The 22,106-nt window shown below is 40.2% G+C and overlaps 1 protein-coding gene across 13 annotated transcripts; it reads left to right on the top strand.

Moving 5' to 3' along the window:
- The first annotated feature begins 677 nt into the window (after positions 1 to 677).
- Positions 678 to 21,549, top strand: LOC149311697 (bisphosphoglycerate mutase-like). 13 transcript variants are annotated; one of them, XM_089527719.1, is made up of 8 exons: positions 678 to 747; positions 1,863 to 2,032; positions 5,746 to 5,877; positions 6,478 to 6,532; positions 7,988 to 8,085; positions 9,775 to 10,436; positions 14,993 to 15,051; positions 16,968 to 17,049. In XM_089527719.1, the coding sequence occupies exons 6-7, from the start codon at positions 9,836 to 9,838 to the stop codon at positions 15,040 to 15,042; spliced, it is 651 nt and encodes a 216-aa protein (XP_089383845.1). In that variant the 5' UTR covers positions 678 to 747; positions 1,863 to 2,032; positions 5,746 to 5,877; positions 6,478 to 6,532; positions 7,988 to 8,085; positions 9,775 to 9,835; the 3' UTR covers positions 15,043 to 15,051; positions 16,968 to 17,049. The 13 variants fall into 13 exon arrangements, with proteins under 13 accessions (XP_089383845.1, XP_089383836.1, XP_089383832.1 ...); XM_089527710.1 differs by lacking the exon at positions 14,993 to 15,051 and having other exon boundaries at positions 7,988 to 8,077; positions 16,968 to 21,549; XM_089527706.1 differs by lacking the exon at positions 14,993 to 15,051 and having other exon boundaries at positions 16,968 to 21,549.
- Positions 21,550 to 22,106: the final 557 nt, after the last annotated feature.

The raw sequence follows: 22,106 nt of genomic DNA, 5'->3' as shown, positions 1-22,106 counted from the left end.
CACGGGGCTTTCTTGGCAAGGTTCTTCAGAGGGGGTTTGCCATTGCCTTCTCCTGAGGCTGAGAGAGTGTGACTTATTATTATTATACTTTATATAGCGCTGTACATTTGAGCGCCAGTTTGAGACCGCTTTAACTGCCCGGGCTCAGGGCTAGGGAATCCTGGGAACTGTAGCTTGTTGGGAGCACCAGAGCTATCTTTGACAGAGAAGGCTAAATGTCTCACAGAACTACAGTTCCCAGAATTCCCTAGCATTGAGCCATGACAGTTAAAGCGGTGCCAAACCGGGTTATGTCTCTAGTCTGGATGCACCCTGGTCCCTGAGGGAAACGTGAGGCCTGTCACACACACAGAGCCACCACCAGTAAACAAAGCTTCTCATTGGCTCCGCGTTACGTCGATCTCCTCCTCCTCAGCCAATCCAAGCCCACCTTCCTCTTGTCGCGTCAGAGGGCGAGAGAGCGCGGAGCGAAAGCTATTGGGTGGCCAAACCCCGCCTCTGCGGCCAACGGCTAAATAGTCCCCGATCGCAAGCCTAGCTGCCGCCTATCAGTGAGCGACAGCCAAGCGGCCCAATCACAGTGAGGCTCCGAGTGACGTCATCGCTTCTCGCCTCGTCTTCATCAAGAGCGTGCCAGGTGCTGCTGCTCTCTAGTCTCTTCTGTGAGCAGCAGCAGCAGCAGCAGCAGCACTGGCCAAAGGGTGTTTGTGGTCCTTGGTGTTGCAGACCCGGTTCTGGTCTTTCCAGGTAGATAATAGATTACTGTGGTGTGTCTGTTGTGTGGAGTGTTGCCTTTCCAGGTAAATAATGGATTAGTGTGGTGTGTCTGTTGTATGTTGTCTGGTATGTTGTCTTTCCAGGTTAATGGATTAGTGTGCTGTGATGTGTTGCTTTTCCAGGTAAACAATGGATTAGTGTGCTGTGATCACTGATGGGTGTGTGGGGTGTTTTGTGTGGTGTTTTGTTTTTCCAGGTAAACAATGGATTAGTGTGGTGTGTCTGTTGTATGTTGTGTGGTATGTTGTTTTTCCAGGTTAATGGATTAGTGTGCTGTGATGTGTGGTGTGTTGTCTTTCCAGGTAAATAATGGATTAGTGTGGTGTGTCTGTTGTGTTTTGTGTGAAGTGATGTCTTTCCAGGTAAATAATGGATTTGTGTGTTGTGTTGTGTGTTTGTGGTGTTGTGTGTATTTGTGAATTTAACTGCATGCCTGTTTTAATTAAGCCAGAGCAATGCAATTAAGAACAACTGATATAGACAGACACTGGCTGCACTTGAATTTTGCACTTTTAATTTAGTCTTGACCAATGCGTTTAGTTTTCTTTTTAACTTTTTGCAAATTAATGGTTTAGTTGGATTTTTTTTTTTTTAGATTTATTGCAACCTTCCCTGGATGCCATTTAGGGAGAAAGAAGAAGACAGAAGTGTAATGAATAAATATTAAAATAAAAATAAGTGTAAATAACAGGTGTCACTTGGCTTGCCTTCAGCTGCAATGGCAAAGACATTGGCTGTAGCGAATTTGGCACTTCTAATTTAATCTGAAATAACATCATCTGCCCAGATCTTGACCTCTGTATTTAGATTTCTTTTTAAATTTTGTAAATTGATGTTACAGGTGGAATTGTTTAAATGTATTGCAAGCTGCCTTGGATTTCATTTAGGGAGAAAGGTGGGATATAAGTGCAATCAATAAATAGAAAATTGTATACTTATTATTGCACTTATACCCCCTTTCTCCTCAAATTTACAATATACACATACACATATGCACGCACATATATACAAACAAACAGTAAATAGATTGTGCCTGGTTTACCTAAAGCTTATTCTCTTTCTTTCCTTGGGCTCTGCTAAAACAGACACCGAAGCTGCTGCCATATGAGGGTATTGATGTATGGGTTATTTTCCCTTGTGATCTGGGTCAGTATTGGATCTCTGTGTCTGTCCAACGGTGGATTAAATGCATATGTCATGCTATTTTTGGTTGAGCCATTAAAAGAAACAAATACAGACTCTGGAGATCATGAAGGTGATATATATTTATATATATGACAGAAACAGTAAGGCTTTCAGAGGTTATGTTGCAGTACAAATTATAGTGGTAATCTTTGGTATGCTGTATCTGATTAGAGCACTTCTTATAGGACATCTTTGCAAGTCTGTCACCCTTTTACCAGCTCCTTGCAATAGCTTGATCCAGAGTTAGTTGATGGACGCATAATTGGTATCTTTATGCAGATCAGTGGCATCACTCGGTGGGTGTCACCCTTTCAGCATAATGGAACACAACATCAGTCCAGTCTATATTTCAATCCAGATAGGTGCATTCCCCCCCCCCCCCTTAGACATTTGTAAAATAATAATCACCTATTTTAACAGTGATTTTCTACCTTATTTCATCTATTTTAAGAAGTACAATAGCAGATCAATTCATCCCTTAAATAATAATTCTTTTTGCTTATATGTATGAATTCTGTACTTATTCTCTACTATGTTCATTAATCTATAAAACATCAATTTTGCTTACTTTTATACTTCATATCTCCATCCCATCTGTTGACATGTAGATAAAGTTTCTGTTGGCTTTTGTACAGTGGTGCCATTTGTTAACATCAGCTGCCATCTCTATATTATTACTCTCCTCCTGAAATTTCTTATATTAGCTTTTTTTCTGATATCACTGTGGAGTTGTGTGGAAAATTGGGTTTCATGCGTGTAGCTATGAGCTCCATAGAGAAAAGATGGATTAACGTATAATGTGTCTTTCTTTGCATCCAGTCATCTTACAAAGAGTAAAGGCAAGAAGCAGTGCAGGAGAAAACGTGATTGTAAAGCATTTCTATTGTTGACTGGGTATATTGTGTAGTTGCCGTATGTCTGCAAGCCGTTTCCAATTTATGGCATCCCTAAGGCGAACCTATCATGGGGGTTTCTTGGCAAGATGTGTTCAGAGGAGGTTTATCATTGCCTTTGCCTGAGGTTGAAAGCATGCGACTTGCCCAAGGTCAGCCAGCGGGTTTCATGACTGAGCTGGGAATTGAACCCTGGTCTACACAGTCCTGCAACATCCAAACCACTATGCCATGCTGGCTTTTATGTTGTGTAGACTAGGTAGGAAATAAAACATTGTTTATTCAAATTCCTAATACAGGTGGATTGCGTGTACCCATATGGATGTTCCACCCCAACCCTTCTCCTTGGTATATTATTAGCATTGTGTCCTGTACTGTTTGTGTACCCATGTTCTTTGCAGAAGTGGTTTATCCTGGCTTGCCCCTGTTGTGTTCTCCAGGTGTCAGATGGGTACACTAGGGAGTGTTGATCTTCTGAACAGATCAAGTGACAATAGAAACAAAAGGGATACTGTGCTTGCCAGTACCCGTTTGACTGAGCCAATGGGTCCTTGCATTCTTTTCTTGACAGCTTCCTAATTCTAAAGTACTCTGAACAGTTGGACTAGTTTTGAATGGTTCACCAGCACCTAGAAAGCCTGCAGCTAATGTTGCTGCCTCCTTTCCTTTAAGTATGTTAAAAAAAGAAATTCCATATAAGAATGGCTTCACAAATGTGGAAAATGCAGTCACTTGCTGAGTTTCTTTTCATGGTGATATGAAAGGCACAAAAGCCATGGTAGAAAAAAATATGACAATTCTTAGACTTTGCTGAAAACTGGACATTTGTAGGTGGCTACATCTCTCTGGTCTTAATGTTGTGCTCAATGTTTAAGCAAGCAACACTTTTATGCATAAAGGTCAAGGTGATGGCTAAAAGCCTTGTCTGTATGAATTCTCCTTAATGACACAAAAGCAGGGATATATACAGAGGCTTGCATCTTTTGTAGTTTGAAAAAACATCAATCTCAGCCTGAAAGTACCCTTAGGGAGTCTGCTTCTGTTGGAACCTGATAGGTAAAAAGGAAATGGAAGTAGAGTGCTATCATGTTAAAGGTTAACCTAAAAGAAGAACATGGCAGGTATTGGTTCTTGTGTGCCTTCAAATCGTTTCTGGCTCATAGGGACCCTAAGGCAACCCTATTGTAGGATTTTCTTATCAGCATTAGTTCAGAAGAGGTTTGCCATTGCCATGCAGTAGGTTTCTATGGTTGAGCAGGAATTCGAACCCTGTTCTCCAGAGTCCTAGTCCAAGGCTCAAACCGCTACACCACACTGGCCCCCAAAGGCATGTGTTAATTTCATTATGAGGCATTATTTGTCTATTCCTTTGTTCAGCTAAAAGCATGGAACACTCCTCTCCCATCAGTGACAAGGTTTGGCAGACTTCAGAGTTTAAGGTCAAAACCAGGAAGGATTTGCCTCCTTATCAGTTATGGAAAATGTTAACAGCTTGTGTGACATACTCAGGGGTAGCTGTGTTGGCTGGATAGCAAAGTACAATGTTGGTATGTTGTTCCAACAACACCTTGAAAAAATGCAAGCCTTTGACTAGCATTGGCATTTTATAATCTTTCCCCCCTGTATGATTCTTAATACCTTTGCTTGATGAAGAAAGCTTGCATAATGCTTGGTTGGTGAAATGAAGGTATCACTGTTTTGTGGATTTTGGATGTTATTATACTTTGTTAATGGCAGTTGTTTTTAGATTCCACTGTAGTGTGCTGTATAAATCAGGAAGGACCGGAGTGAAGTTATTACAAAAGAATCAGTGGGATCTCTTTTTTTTTAAAGAGCCCAAATAATAAATAAATAAATAAATAAAACTTTTATTTGTACTCCGCTTTTCTGTAACAGGACAACCAAAGCAGCTAGCAACTAAAAGATCCACATACAATTATACATAAAATTACAATACCCCCCTTAAAAACAAATTGAACATATTACAATTAAAAGAGTTTTAAAATCTATTAATAATAAGCAAGCAATCTCTTTTTTTTAATGCAGCCCACAACAGTAGAGAGACTGTCCTCAAAAGTCAAGGGAAATTGTAAATGCTTTGTAGATTGAGTCACATAGAAGTTCAGGCTACAGAAAATGCAGTGATTTTTACAGACAGCTGAATCTACAGCAGGCAGAAGGAACCGATTATGTAACAGGATCTCCACCCCCCCTTTCTCCTCCTACTTGCAATATATAGCAGTTGGGGTACTTTCACATGGGCAGCATTGTTGGTGAAAAGGCACTGTGGAGCTAGTCTGTCTTTCCCTTAATGGATAAAAGAAGAGAAGGCAGAAATGGGAAAAACATGGGGAACCTGCAAATGGCAGGTGTTTTTGTTGGACCTCCTGTACAATTCTGTGAACAAAGCAAGATGGTGCCACAAGAACAGCATCATCTGGATGCACCCCTGGAAATAAGACAGCAACAGAAGCTGGAAGACAGGGTGGCTGGAGGTAGTTCTTAGTTATTGCTCCTTGTCAAAAGAGCCAGCATGGTGCCGTGGTTTGGGCATTGGACCACAATCTTGGAGACTAGGATTTGAATCCGTGCTCGGTCATGGAAACCCACTGGGTGACCTTAGGCAATTGCACTCTCTTGCCCTCACAGGAAGCAAGTCTACTCTGAACAAATTTTGCCACGAAATCCCCATGATATGTTTGCTTTATGGCTGCCATACATTGGAAACAATCTGAAGGCATGCAATAACCATCTTGCCTAAAATGTAAATTTAAATGAGCTCTTGGCAGTGATATATTGATAACTGGGATAAGTTGTCCCACATTGCTCCCTCTGCTGCCCAGTCAGAGCTGGGAGCAACAATTAATAGAGCTCATTGGCTTTATTGTAGCCATGCATCAAAAGATTGTTGTCGAGAGCAAGCAGACTGGATGCACGTAGCAAAGTCCCACTCGGCTTACATAATCACCTGATTAGATACTTGATCAAACACCCTTATGACTCATGTCTCTTGCAGAGGTAGGTATCTATCTGATTTACATTGAACAACATGGTCCCTTGATCATCATTAGAGTATTTTGAGATCTTCAAAGCAAAATATGTTTTGGTCTGTTTTGCGTTTTTTTAGGTCACAGCCTCATAGCCATGTGCTGTCCCTGCTGATTCTTTGGTGAACTTGGAGCAGTATGTGAATTGGTGTTAGACCATGTGGGCAACTGGATATGGCACAGGAGCCAGTTTTCTGCCCTTATGAACATCTGGTGGCCATACAGACTGCCAGAAGTGCCAAAAAGGGAAACTGGATGTTGCCAAAACTCCAGCAAAAAAAGTCCAGATATTGAGTCCAGCAATATCTGGGGACCCAAAATTGAGAGTGGCTAGGCTAAAGTCTTTCTTTGTAACTTTGCTAACTTTGTGTTCAAGGATTTGTGTATTTTTTGCATATATGGAAGGACATTTCAGTCATGTGAACTTAAACCCACAGTCTAAAATGGTATAGTCCAGATACATTTTACTATCTCATTGCAAAGCTGGTCTTAGAGTCTGTATTTTTCTGTTTTTTCTTTCCTAGTGAATTCTAGCTGTAGTAAGTCTCACATTTTTCCCCTCTTCATATAGGTAGGGTGTAATATTAAATGTTTTGCCTGGCCTGGATGAACACATTTCTAGCGCACAAGGTGAGTTCAAATTATTTGAAATTCATACATGTTTTAAATATTATATAGAACCCCTTTGCTTTATGAAAACATTAGGGCTACTAAATGGCAGAGGTCTGGGAAATGCCCATGTGAGCTAGATCCAACTGATTTGTTTTTAAACAGCTTCCTACCAGATAATGTGTATTGTTCTCATCATCCCTGAGCATTCACCATGTAGACTGGGACAGATGGGAGTGGTAGACCAAGACAGATGAAAATACTATGGTTAGGAGGATTGCTCTAGATCTACCTCTGGTGATAGCAGTTAACCAGACATAATGGAAAGAGAGCTTTCATAACCTAAACCCTAGTTAGGCAGACTGTAGTATAGATGCTGTGAAACAATAGGATTACAATATGGGGCCACCTCCAAATGTCATGAGTTGGGATCCTTATAGTTGGAACCATTTAAAAAAAAATCTGGAGCCATGTCATAATTAACTTGGCCATTATTAGTCTGATGCCAGACAGCTGCAGGTTTTTTCTGTGCTGCTTTATCTCTCAGAATGATTATGTTGAATTTTGCTATACAGTCATCCCTCCATATTGCGGCTTTGATATTTGCAGATTTGATTATTCACTGATTTCATTAATGTGTTCTCTCTAGGACTGTCTAGGTCCTCCAGTGCAACTCTGTGGTCAACTTTAACTAAAAGTTGCACTGAAAGACCATTTGTAACTACTCCAGTGCCATTCTATGGTCAGTGTATGTTGGACATTGACCACAGAGTTGCACTGGAGGACTTAGAGATTCCTAGAGAGGAGTCCTCTCAGGTAAAAACAGTGTTTTTGTTATTTGCGGTTTTTGCATATTCATGGGTGTCTTGTTCCCCTAACCCCATCGAATATGGAGGGACAACTGTATATGGTCCTGTTGTATCATCTATTGTACATCTAAGATGAACTTTCAGGTATACCTGTTTAAAGTTATAATCAAAGAGTAGCAAACTTGTAACTTTCCAGATAATGCTGGACTGCAACTCCTGTGAGCCTTAACCCATCGTAAGGAATGCTGGGAGTTGTAGTCCAACAGTACTTGGGGGTGAACACTTTGCCTGCATGGAGTGGGGAGACAGGAGTGTTTGGCAGACTGTTTCTTTCTTTGTTGTTGGAAAAAGGGCAAAGAGATTAAATATGACCTTTTTGGATAGGTAATAGACTATGAGAGCCAGTGTGGTGTAGTGGTTTGAATGTTGGACTGTGGAGACCTGGATTTAAATCCCTGCTCAACTATGGAAACCCAATGGGCAGCTTTGGGCAAGTCACACACTTTCAATTTTAGAGGGAGGTAAAGGCAAACCCCCTCTGAACAATTCTTGCCAAGAAGACCCTGTGTTAGGTTCATTGTAGGGTTTTGCCATAAGTCGGAAATGACTTGAAGGCACACAACAGCAACAATAGATTGAAGATCTGAGGTGTTTTAATTAATTTCAGAGTTCCCAAGATAAAATCTGAGAAGCAATTACAGGGTGTGGAAAAAGACCGGACTAATAGAAGATAAAGCAATCTGATTTGGATCAGCAGGTGGGAAGGTATTTGAAAGAGTGCACAAGATGCAAATGACCCACTTTAATCTCTCTATATATATTTCTATATCTATATATCTATATCTATATATCTATATATATATCTATATATCTATATCTATCTATCTATCTATCTATCTATCTATCTATCTATATATATATATATATCTCCTTCTTGTATATACCTGCTTCAGGACTGAGTTTCACTGGGTGTGTAGTGAAGAAATTGTCCTTGTTTGGACACAACAGTAAGCCAGAATTCCAAAGAGCACTGGCTCATCATAAGTAAGTTGTGTATTGATTCAGCCTTTTCACTTTGCTTAGTTCCTTCCATCAATGTGAGTGGCCTAAATTAACCAGAAGCTGCTTCATTAGCAAGGTATCAAACCTAGGACTCTTGGTTTGCTGTTATAAGAAACCAGGACTACAAGACAATGTTTGTTCTTTGTTTATAAATATGGACTTGTTTGAGATCAGCAAGCAGGAACTCCAGTTTGAGGAACATACTAAGATTTTGCTTAATTTATCAGCTCTTGTTGATAGAAAGAAACAAGCAGGAAAAAAAAAGATTGTAGTAGTTCATGGCTCATTCACAGTAAACTAGGATTCATTAGAATCCTTCTTTATCATTATATGTGAATGTAGCCAGTGTTGACTGGAAGGCAGTCATGAGCCCAACAGCAAATAAATGTATACTGAACCAAACAGTTGCTTTGTTATGCAACCTCTGTATGTTTAGGCGGGAGAAGGTGGTCCTTCAGGTGTGTTGTACCTAGTGACATTTTCAAGATCCAAAGCAGGGTGTTTCAAATTTTTCAAGGAACCTTTTCCATATCAAAGTGAAAGGGGGGAATTTGGCATGTATACTATGGAATTCTGGTATGTGGTAGAGGATTCAAGTGGGTGCTAGTGCTTACCCAGTTTTTGTAGCACTAAATGAACACATTACCATTTCCTGTATTGCTATGTACTGTATATGCATTATCCTACTTGAGAGTATGTATTTTCCCTGGAAAATGATTAACCATCCATTATGAAGCCAAGCCCTCCCTCCAGTCCATCTGCCTTGGTCCAGGCCTCGGAGGTAGAGAGGAACTGCTGGACCTCTTACCCTTTCCCTCCACCACTCCCTTCTCCTTCTGTGTCATGTCTTTTCAGATTGTAAGCCCGAGGGCAGGGAACCGTCTAACTAAAAAGATTGCATGTACAGCGCTGTGTAAATTTACAGCGCTTCATAAATAAAGGTTAATAATAATAATAATAATAATAACATTAGGACTCCCCATTGCTGTAGTGAGAAGGTAATTAAGAAAATTGTTCAAAGTGGTGGTCCCTGGACCAATGCTGGTCTGCAAGTGATCAGTTTGCAGTCCAAGTAGAATTTCTAGGAAGGAAAGAACCAGTTGTAGCCAGCTGGAAGACAAGGTACTTGTCCCTGGCAGATTAGGAAAATAAATTGCTGGTCCCCTACATCAGATAACCTGGAAACTCTGATCTAGAACACACTCAGTGCTCTCCTGCATTGCAGAGAAAAGGTTAACAGTGATGGACAAAGCCACCTTTCAGGAAATCTTCTTTATTACTGTTGATCATTACCTCAAAGAACTTTCTGTACGAACATCTAAGGAACTTTCCCATGTTCCCTATGACCCAGTGGACCAAAACATCTGACTTAATGTTTTTATTTTTGTATAGATGGTATCTCATTAAACACCACTCCTGTCACAGACCTAAAGAAGACATCCCTTCAGTCAAAATGGCAAAGTTCAGACTTATCCTGCTGAGACATGGCGAAGGGGCTTGGAACAAAGAGAATCGCTTTTGCAGCTGGGTTGATCAGAAGCTGAGCAGTGATGGGGTGAAAGAAGCTCAGACCTGTGGCAGGCACCTCAAAGCACTTGGTTTTGAATTTGACCTTGTGTTTACATCCATCCTTAGCCGATCTATTCAGACTGCCTGGTATGTCCTAGAGCAGATGGGACAGGAATGGGTTCCTACCGAGGCTTCATGGAGGTTGAACGAACGGCATTATGGTGCCCTGATAGGTCTCAACCGGGCTGAAATGGCTCTCAACCATGGTGAAGAGCAGGTGAAAAGATGGCGAAGGAGCTATGATGTCACCCCGCCTCCCATCACTGAGTCCCATCCTTACTATCACGAAATCTATAATGATCGCAGATATAAGCACTGTGATGTGCCCTTGGAAAAACTTCCCAAGGCTGAAAGCTTAAAAGAAGTGCTTGATAGACTTCTTCCCTATTGGAATGGGAGGATAGCACCAGAAGTGAAGAGGGGCAAGACCGTTCTTATTTCTGCTCACGGGAACAGCACAAGGGCTCTGCTAAAACATTTGGAAAGTAAGTTATTATCTCTTGTTGGTTTTAGGCTTTGTAACTGAAACATAACTCTTATTACTAGAGAAGCCTTCTTTCGTCCTTCACTAGTAGGAACAATAAATTGTGTGAGGAGAGGGCCCTCTGAGTTGTGGCCCATCAGTTCTAGAACGCCTTCCTGATGGAGGCTCTTGATGCAGATACTGGCTTCATTCCAGTCCCAAGTAAAAACATAGCGTTTTATTAAATTATTTGGAGCTTAATTTATTTATTTCAAGATGAATATGCTCACTCTTATGGCTATAACTTGTTTTAACCTGTTAATTATTCAATCTGCTTTTAAAATATTTTTATTTAACATTTTAAATTGGTTTAAACTGCTTAAATTTATCTTATTGATACAGTGTCTTGAGATCCCATAATAGGGGGGTGGATGGGTGGGATATAAATATTCAAATAAATAAACAATGTTGATTTTTTCCAGATTGGTTGTGTGCCTTCAAGTCATTTCTGACTTATGATGATCCTAAGGTGACCCTATCATAGGGGTTTCTTGGCATGATTTGCATGAGGGGGTTTCCCTTTGCTTTCCTCGGAGGTTGAGAAAGTTTGGCTCACCGAAGGTCATCCTGTGTTTTCCCATGGATAAGCAGAGATTCAAACTCTGTTCTCCAGAGTCATAATCCAATGCTCAAATCACTACAACAAACTGGCTCTTCTTTTTCAGGTATTAAGTAAAATGTTGCTTTATTTTTAATGGACACATCTATATTATTGCTTGGTATGATGGGCAGCCCATGGTTTTGAGCTGTGCAAAGAGAGGTAGAAGGGCTCTTGGGCAGTAATTAAAGAACTGCCGTGCAGTAATTGAGTTACACCTGCTTCAGCAACACTGGCTGCTTCCTTTCCAATTTGGTAAACAGAGGCAGGCAAGCCAAGGCATTGTTGGACAAGGGGGTGAATACTTAGGACTTTAACTAGAAGCAAAGGTGATTAAACTGGGGCTCTCATACTCTGGTCATATCATGACTTGACTCACTGGAAAATACAATAATGCTTTGTAAAGTGGAAGGCAGTAGGAGAAGAGGAAGACTACATTATAGGTAGATTGATTTATTAAAGGAAACCTCAGGGCTAAATGTGCAAGATCATGTCAGGGCAGTTGATTGCTGGGGCTCTTGGAGATTTCTCATTCAAAGGATTATCCTAAATCAAAATTGCCTTGACAGCAAGTAATAACAAGAAGCTATAGGACTTGACTAGACCTTGGGGAAAGGGTTTTTTTTTTAGTACAGATCCCAGAATCTGTCAGCTGGCCATGATGACTTTGCAAGCAGTGTTGCTTAGCTTTTACATACAACTGATACACACAGCTTGTGCCATCTTTAATTCTGGGTGTGTTTTCTTCCCAGAAGTAATTAAACAACTGCCATCTAGTAACCTTAAAACTGTTTCTTCAGTCTGAGTTGCATGTGTAGGTTCAGTGTTTCTCAATTAAATTGGCAGGGTTCAGCTTTGCGTAGGCCAACCAGTTCCTTAAAAGGTTGAGAGAGTGGGGAAAGTTAATAATAATCCCTAAGGTATGGCCAAATTTGGTCAGGCCTTTTATGAAGAGGTGACTGAGTTGAGTTTGTTCATAAATCACCATGGTATGTCTTCGTTTGCCATGTTAGTCCCAGGGTTAAGCTGTAAAAGTGGAAGAACATAAAAGTGTCTTCTGAAAATGCAAAGCTGGATCTCCACTTCCAAAGTACTAGCGAGACAGTTGCCCCTTCATCCCCGGTGTCTGGGAACCTGAGCTATCCTTTCCCTAAACATGGAAGTGTTATTTTTAGCTTCAAAACAGATCACCTCTGATCACTTGTTGAATTGTGAATGATTTTTCAGGAATGCTTCATTTGCACTGAGCTACCTTTACAGTTGAAATAGAATAAATTATTCTCTCTTAGAATAGATGGCATGTTCTGTTCCAAGCTTTGCGTATTTTTTCTAGAAAATCCAGTACTAGTTGGCAGTGGCTGAAAGGCTTCTCAGTTTGAAAGCCAATTCAGATAGTTGCTCAGCTTGGGCCATTCCATTCTGTTTTCTTTGGCAAAAAAACAAAACAAAACAAAAATTACAAAGGGGTTAGGGAGTAGTTACCTGAACATCAGGAGGAGGGCAGAAGTTAATTGCTTCTGTATAAGCAATTTGGCATGTGAACCAGATAAATCAGTTACTGCTAAAATTGAACAGTGGTGCTGGAAGCTGAAATGGAGATTTGCAACTGGTAGCTGACAGACAGCATGTGATTTAAGGAGTTTGCCTCCATAAGCCTCCCTTCATTGCCATTCTACTCAGATCTCTTCAAACACAGGAGGCTTTGAGCTAACTCAGCATTTCGTTTATTTTCTTTATTCAATTTACACTCCACCTATCTCTTACCATAGAATCCAAGGCAGCATGCAAAATTTAAGCATTGTCTACACCTGCCAGTGGGAGGGTGCAGTGGCTTAGTGGTTAAGATGCCAATTCTGATGATTGGAAAATCAGAAGGTTGGCAGTTCGAGGCCTGAGTGCTGCATGATGGGGTGATCTCCTGTCACTAGTCCCAGCTTCTGCCAGCCTAGCAGTTTGAAAGCATGCAAATGCAAGTAGATAGATAGGTACCACTTAAATGGGAAGGTAACAGCATTTGGTGCAGTCATGCTGGCCACATGACCACCAGAGCAGTCCTTGGACAATTCTAGCTCTTCGGCTTAGAAATGGAGATGAGCACTGCCCCCTACAGTCGGTTATGACTAGACATTAATGTCAAGAGACTACCTTAACCTTTTATCTTTACACCTGCCAGTCCCAACCTGGTGCCCTCCAGATATGCTGTGTTAACTGAGGATAATGGGAATTGTAGTCCAGTGTCTTAACCACCGAGCCACTGCATTCCTTAATAAACCTTAATGGGAAGTATATCTATACTTAACAAATTTTAACCTGAGGTATATCAGTACTTTAAATGACCCCTAAACTGTAGTTGTGCCCCTTGAAGAACTTGGTGTTAAGTTTTACAAGTTCCTGGCTCTACATGTGTTACCATATCTCTGTTTTCAGAAGTGGGACCCACTTCCCACTTTGCTTTGTCACTGAGCCACTTCGGCAAATGTATTGTTAACTTTGGGGCAAAGCAGATGGAGGAGAAGGAACAGCCTCTGGTCGCTCCGGTCACAGTCAGGCTGGGACCATGGCGGACACACGGCTTGCTTTCAAAGTGGGCCACTGCTTGCAGTCCCAAGCTGGTGCCAGCAGAAGTTAGTTTAAACCAACTCCTTTTTGATCCAGTCCTTTGGACTCTGGAGTGCAGCCTCAGTGCAGCTTCCAGCTGCTTTGGGGGCATGCATCATCTAGCTACATAAAAAAGATGATCTGAAACATCACATTAAGGAATCTGGCAAGGTTTTCATAGGACCTATGTTGAATGGAAGGGAAACATCTGGCAGAATGTGTTAACTTCTAATCATGACTTATTGGTTGGACGATGATGATCCATTTAGTGATGGGTTGACTCAGTACTTTCTACTAAGAATTTTGTTTCTTTATTCAAACCCCTAGAGTTGAAAATGGGCCATTTTGTGCTATACTTGCATAGGGAGCAATGTCAACCAAATGTTGCTTGAATTATTCTGCAGATAACCAAATCACCAGCAAAAATGTTGGTGTTCATTGTACCTCAAGACCAATCAATTTAAAACTGGTAGTCTCATTTCCTTTGAGTTGCCTTCCCAAAATGCAGATGAATAGGAATACTGTTTTGTCTGAAACACTTAAAAAGCTTGCGCAGCTGCCAATAAATCATAAAGTATGTTCTGGGTCACCTTCAGCCATGTATTGATTTTATTTGACCATAGGGTTGTACATTCTCTTCCTTGCTAACTGAGAAGCAGGCCAAAACGGTGAAAATAGAAATCACCAATTTTGTAGAAAACAGTGAGTATAATAATAATAATGTTTCCCCATAATACCCTTTCCACCAAAGGGTGGTACATCAGAACATATACAAGTTAAAATATTGATGACTAGAGAGCCAGAATGCTGGAGTGGTTTGAACATTGAGTCGTTAGAGGACTCAAGACATCAGAGTTTGAATCCCTGCTCTACCATTGAAACCCACTGGTTAACCTTGGTCAAATCACATCTCTCAGCCCTAGAGGAGAACAGTGACAAACCCTCTGTGAACAAAACTTGCCAAGAAAACCCCGTGATAGGTTTACCTTAAGGTTTCCCTAAATTGAAAATGACTTGAAGGCACACAACAACAACAAAGTAGCAAATGTTGATATCATGTTAAACTTTATAATATTAAAACTATTCAAATGTTCATTATTCATAGGAATTCTAATTTCCTCATGCTATAAATTGACTTGTATTAAAACTTTCAGATTATACATTTAAAGGAAAATATTGCCTAGGAAAACATTTTGCTTTTTCCAAAGGAGAAATATTTCATAGTAGAGTGTTTCTCAGTGTCCTGACATCTCAATTTTTACAGTTCTCAACTAGAAAAATTCAAGAAAGCCCCGCTTTTCAATTTTTCTTTTTACTTGTAGGCCTTCAAGTCTCCAGACATACCATTAAATGGCAATGGACAACTTCCTGACATATCTAAGTAATAGTGTGGACTCTGGTGCACTCCATTTAGCTTGGTGAAAACTGCTGGGATTGCAACACTCCAGGAGATGTGGATGCAGTACAGCAGTGAAAGTTCAACTGGGTTGTGTTACAAGTGTGTGAAGTAATGAGACACTGGTCTTGGTTGAGATTTAAGGCAGTGCGCACCAGCATGTTGCCAACTTGTAAAAATCTCAGAAGACTTTAAGAGAAAGGAGAGAAAGCAAGGAAAGTGTCTCAGGTCATCCAAAGCCTCTTTTTTTTTTAAACAAATTATCTTTCTTTTTTTGAAATGAACATAAATCTGCAAACAAATGCTAACAACAACAAAAAAAAAATCTAAGGGGAAGCCTTCCATTGGTTTAATACTATGCAATGGAATGCTTTCTTAGAAAAGTGAGGTGGTATATGTTTAAAGGGCATGACTCCTGTTTCCTGGGCTAAAAGTAGGGACTGATCTGAGTCAGCAACAACCTCCAATGTTATTGCAATTAGCATCTTTTCATAGTACCACTTCATGCTGCCCAATGAATTGGACAGCATTCATGCTGCCCAAACAGTCCTATCTTTTTCTTTTTCATGATTATAATATCCTCTGGTTAACAAATGTCTTTTTTTTTTTTTACTTCGAAAGCACTTTTGTAAACTATTCCTTCCTGGCTGACTGACTGTAATGAGTAATGTTTGGTGACAGGCAAGATTGCTTTTGTGAACTGGAATTGGTTCCTTCAGTTGCAAGTTGTGAGTTGTAAGCAATAATTTGACAAATATAAGTGTGTGTATGGACAGGCAATGTGGAATTGCTGCTGCATTTCTTTCAAAAAAAATTATAAGAAGCCTGTCCGAAGTCTTGTAATTGACATAGAACTTTAGGTTGCGACATCTGTTAGTGTGAGTTAAGGTCATGCAATTGATAGACAGCCTTCTATAAACACGTGCACGGAAGTATTGGTTAGTAGGTGTTGAGGTTGTTGTTTCTTGATCCAAATGGGCTTATCTGATGGATATTTAATTGGATGTAAATCCATCTGATTTCAGTGTGTCTTGGATTGCAGGCTTGGGTTGTGGCCGTAGTGGAACAGTGACTTTCTCATGGGATCTCCTCCCTTCTTTCCTAATGTATCAGGCAGTACAGACATTTACATCTCTGAGAAGTCTCACTGTTTGTTCAGCTGTGAGCGGTTTGTCCCTTTTTTCTTGTTTTTTTGTTTAAATGCCAAGGGAGGTTGGATGTTTTGCAGCTGTTTTGTGCCTCTCTCAGTCCACTTATTAGTAACGAGAACAGACGGTTGCGACAAATTCTGCCACTTTCAGCTGCTTTTGATGATGTGTTCGGTTTGTGTTGATGTGGCAGAACTGGCATAGCTAGGTCATCCCCTCCAGCCAAAGTTGCATCCCTCTTCTTTTTACAACTTCTGTTAGTACAGTTGCACCATTGTTCATAATCATATTGACTCATTGATTTTTTTTTTTTTATTCTCAGATGCTTGAGTGGACAGAGACAAGGAAAATGGGAAGGCTAGGAAGATCAAACAGGCTGGCCACCAGCTGTCACTGGAAAATCAAAAAAGGGCTACAGAAAGGCACAGCATTATGAAGTTATATAATTAAAGGCCACAAGATGTGTCAATGGCTCTAGTTTTGATACATTAAAATTCTTGGGCATATATATTGTGCGTATATGGCTATGGATTTGCGTCTGGTTAGTGATTAAGACTGGATTCTACAAGAAGGAACTATAGCAGTTAAAATGGAATAACAGTGCTATAATTCTGTAGTGTGAATGGTCCCTTGGTAACACTCTTCAACGGTGTGTGGGGTGGTGGTGGTGGAAGATGGGTTTCATAGCAGCCCAGAATTCTACCAAGAATTGAAGGGGATGTATAAATGTTTGGTTTTCTTTTTCCTTTGTAGATATTTCTGATGAGGCCATAGTCAATGTCACTCTACCCACTGGCATCCCAGTCCTCCTTGAGCTTGATGAAAATCTGCAGCCACTTGGCAAACATCAGTTTTTGGGTGACCAGGAAGCAATCCAAGCTGCTATCAAGAAGGTGGAAGATCAAGGGAAAGCCCAACCGGTTGTGGAGAAATAAAGACCACAAAAAGTACACCTGTCTTTTGCCACATGTGGTGAAGGATAGTGCTTCATGATTGCACTCTGCCAGCTTTCTTAATTTAAGTTTTAGTAAGTGATAGATGAACTGCTAAAATCTAACTGCCATCATCTCCAGGGACTAGAGTTCAGATCTCAGTACAAGTAAGAGTGGAGCATCAATTGGTTAAATTTTATGTAGAACAAGAGAATGCTGTTGTATAAACTTCCCACATCCTTTCTATAAGAGAGCAAGAATTGATGTGCTACAGATTCATGCCAACAACCACCTTGATTTACAGAGAAAACATCTTCTGATTTACATAGGCAAATTCTCAGGTTTACAAATGCTGGCCCTTCTCAGGAATGTTTGATTCAAAGTATTGGTTCTCTTTTCTGGAAAAATTGTGGGAGTTCTTACTCTGTATAATTGGATGTCCTCTGGCACCATATTAATCAATTTGTTGGATGTGTCATTTTTATTGCATCATTGACAGTATACTTTTTGAATAAAACCCTTATTTTTACATTTAAAAAAAATCCTCTTAACTCAAATCTTCCAAGAAGTGACTCTCTCTTCCTCTCTGGCATGGCTCATGTTTGTCCTTTCTTCTATGATGGTACTTGACTGCATGGATTTTAAATAAATTTGGGGTGGCTGCAATCTTGAAAATTCCCGCAGGCGTATACAAGGCCCAAAGTATGTGGTTACCTTCCTCTGCGTCTGGCTTTTTATATTTCTTTTTAAAACAAAGTTAAGGTGACAATTTCTGTGAAGCTTTCTATGGAACTTAAAAAACAGAACAGTCAGATGGGCCATTGACTCCCCACATCTCCTTGCCATCATCCCTTTTTGGCTACCAACAGCTTTTGTCTTTAATGCAGAATATGTAGCACATTTGTGCTCTCTGCTTCTTTAAATGCAGTACTGTTATGGTAGTGATTTAGTCAGAATAATCATTCTAGCTCAGTCTGTGTGTCATTGAAGCTTGAGTGATGTTTTGGTAATAAATTCTTTTTGACACTTGCAATATGAATAGCACCAAGTCATCTTTTTTAAAAAAATGTTTACTCCATATTTCGGCATCATGTGGGCTCCATGGGTCCATTTGCTGCTGAAATCTGATGGCACGGGGCTTTTCTTCTTCTCTAGTCATATAGCAGCAGGGATCTATGACCTAGGCCTAGGGGAAGTTTGTTTTCCTCTGGATCTGTCAAATTTGTTCACTTCTGATTTAAGATTTTCAGAGTTAGGGGATTAGATTCCAAGAGAGTGACAGAGAAAATCAGGTACTTTTATTTACAGAACAAGAAATGGGATGCCTCAAAATTTAGACTCCACATGGTCTAAAGGTTTAGGTTATTGTACACAGAATGAGAGAGTGACTGTGTACTTCACCCTATCCTGTGGATGTTGCTAGGTAACCTACTACCCATTTTTGGTTTTTAAGTGTAGATATTCATTCATATTAATGTTTGAGTGGTAAATGAGTCATGCATCATCCTTCTGGTTAAGGTCCATGTCATGTCTAGTTGCATTCTCTTCCTGCTGCCAGAGGAAAAAGTCACATTGGTCCTATGCTGTGTGACACTTCCAATATGCAGTTCAATTTTAATGTTTATTCTCGATTTTAATGTTTGTTCTCTGTTGTATTTTAACTGCTGTAAACCACCCTGATCTGATGGAAGGGCGGTATATAAATAAAAATTTTATTTATTTTATTTAATAGGCCTTTGGATCCTGTCCAAGCAACCATAGTACGGGGCCCATGGGCTTAGAACTGTCAGATTGAAAGTTGGAGACTGCTTTTGTTACTTTAAAGTTGAATAGAAGAAGAAATTGCAACAAGTGTTGCTTGCCAAAGAGAGGTAGTGAGCAATTCCCTCTTCTATATACCTGTTAAAGGTACAGCAACCCTCTCCAGTTTTCACCTGCAACTCCAGGTGGGTTACATTCAGCCTGTGTCACGGTTAGGATGTTGACTACTTCAACTTTCTTAATAAAAGCTTTATTCAGGTGATCACAGTTCCTAAACATGGAGAGGAGGCAAAGATGTTTGCTTGCCCTGGTCCTTAATCCTTCGTGTGGAACTGGGGTTCTTGATTGTGTGAAGCAACTGTAATCATGTTCAGGCCTCCCTTGAGGTTGGTGCACATGTAAGACTACCAGAGTGAAAAGTGGTATCAGCTGCTGTATTTTTAAATGTATAGAAAAGGGAATTTCATCAGGTGTTGCTTTTTTATCTAGTTCTATAAGCAACACCTGACATTTGCACTGAGCAGGGAGTTGGACTGTATGGCCCATGAGACCCCCCCTCCAGCTGTTATGTGTCCAGGTTCCCTCTTTGGCACATCCGTTAAAGATACAGGAACCATTTCCAGTCTGGAGATGCTGCTGCTCACATCCTCACCTACTTGCTATATACACTACTATGCAAATGTTGTTTAATAGGGTTGGTGTGAAGTTCTTGTCACACTGGTTTCATTGCTCAGTCGCCAAAGGAAATTTGTATTTCCAATCCAGAGATCAGGGTTATGCAGTGGAATGGGTGTTGGTTTTTCCATCATGTAGTTTCTGGTCTCAAGGAATTTCATAGCCTATAACAAATTGCACTGGCACAGGAGATTGCAAAAGGCAGCAATGTGCCCTCTTTTAATTCCTTATGTGAATCCTCTCCACCCCCAAACCTGCAGTGAGGAGACCTATGCAGGTTGACTACTATATATGTGATGCTACAGTCACTCTCTCTCCACTCATCATGCATTGGGATGTGAACTTGTCTTTTGTCAGTTAACAGAGATGTGTTTATGAGCTGAGATCAACTGGTTTCTTTTATTTTCCAAACTCTGAAGATGTCACAAAAGTTGTATTGGTCGGGGTATTTTTATGGGGGATGGGGGGGGGGGTGGAATCCCTGGAGTACTGAAATATCTACACTGTTTTTTTGCTTAACTATTGCCCTTATGTTGTACAAGTGACAAATATAATTTAGTTTGCATCTACAAAACAATGTGTCTGTGTTTTTGTGAACAAGCACATGTTAATAAGTCAATTATTGTAATGCGTTCTATGTGGGACTGCCTTTGAAAAGTGCTTTGAAAATGTTAATAATGTAATGTTTTAAGCTTTTGAAATTGTTTAATTGTTTTTTAAACTTTGCATTTTTAATGTTTCATATTGTTTTAACTTGGACTGTTTTAAATTTGTTAGCTGCCTTGAGCCCATATACTGGGAAGAAGGTGCAGTATAAATAACAACACAAATATTTGGGAGGGAAATCATTCATTGTTCCTTCGCTTTGTTTTACAATTTGAAGTCATCTTCCATTCTGGCACTGATATGATCAGGAATTAATTTTTGCAAGGCTACAATATCATATACATTCAGAGCATAACCTTGATGTGACACTGATCTCCTGTACTCCCAAAGCAAACCAAGGTATTTGGACAACTAAAAATAATAACTGTGGTATCTTAAAGGCTAGCAAGGTTAAGTTCATGGACTGCAGGCCATGTCATCAGATGCATGGAGTGGAATTTCAGTAGATACATTTATATGAATGCTGGGGATGCTGGCAGAAAATGGTGGTCCTAACTATGTTCAAGATATGTGAGTATGTTTGATGAAGTGTATGGACAGAAAAAGTACACTGTTGGAAAATAGGAAAATGTAATTTTTTTGTATTTTCTCTTCCGATGTTCACTGAGTGTTGTTGTTTATGGATCCAGAATGGCACCATCCCCATACAGAATGGTAGTATTGGCAAAGGGTGGGGAAAGCATATGCAAGATTTGCATAAGAATGACAGGATAAAGAGCCCTAATGTGGGGAACCAAAAAGCAGTCCAATGCACATTAGCCACAGGTTGCTGATTAGCTCTTGTGGCTGAGGTTAAATGGAGTCTCCTGGAAAAGTGCATGGCTGGTTGGCATGCTAAATGGGAGCACTCCCCTTTTTTTGCAGGTCCAATCATGTCATTTCACTAGCATTTATCATCCACACTTTAGCCATGGGTGGCTTACAAGCAAAAGTCCAGAGCACAAAAATGGCAAAAGAGAAATTGCACTAGCCAGTTAAATTCCAGAATATAACACTTATAAAAACGAAGGGCTGGTAAAGATGGTGTCAGGTAGCTATTTCTGGAAAGGGAGTTCAAATGGTATGGGATGCATCTGCACTACAAAGTTACCAGTTGAATACGTCATACTGCCCTTTTATGGACTCTTGGGACTTGTAGTTTAGGGAAGGACTTGGAATTTTCGTAGAGAAATCCAGTACACTACTTCTGAACTTCAGCCTCCTGTTTCTCCTCCTTTCCCCATACAGTATACAGTAATATATAGTCTTTCCTTCCAGAGCTATTTGCTCTGAGATTTGTCTCCCTGCTTGGAATAACAGCAATTCCACAAGTCTAATTGGCATCCTGAAATCTGTAAATCTTATGAACTAGGATTTTTTAGTACCTCATCACACTACAAATTCTGTGATTCTGTAGGATGAAGTCACAACAGTTAAAATCCTGTCAAATTTTATAGTGCAGCTATATTTTTGGTGTCTTAGCTGAAAAGACCCTGTCTTCAGATAGGATTATCTTATTTCAGATGGTAAAAGGCACAGACCAGGACGTGTTAGGTCAGTTTCAGTAACCAGTAGGTTCATGTGTGATTAGCCAGACCTTTAGCTATCTTTGTAACCCAGTCTGTTGGCAGTGTTTGTTAGATGACTTACCACCAACAACACTGGTTTCATTAAGATCTTATTGTTGCATATTGTGTCGTAGGATACTGCAGTGAAAGTAATGGTCTCGCCATTACTGTTGGAAAAGACTGGTTATGAGAAAATGGAGCTTATAGTAAGAGCTGTGGATTCACTGGAAGGAAAAAAAGAATAACTCCAGTGCCCTTTTCCTTACTAAGTAGCATCCAGTAAACCTAAACTACAAATGAACAGTAGATGG

Source organism: Sceloporus occidentalis, unplaced genomic scaffold (assembly GCF_023333645.1).
Source record: "Sceloporus occidentalis isolate IW3139 unplaced genomic scaffold, rSceOcc1.0.p SCAF_5, whole genome shotgun sequence".
Lineage (NCBI taxonomy): Eukaryota > Metazoa > Chordata > Lepidosauria > Squamata > Phrynosomatidae > Sceloporus > Sceloporus occidentalis.
The sequence above is the reverse complement of the archived record's forward strand: the minus strand, read 5'-3'. Positions and strand labels throughout refer to the sequence as shown.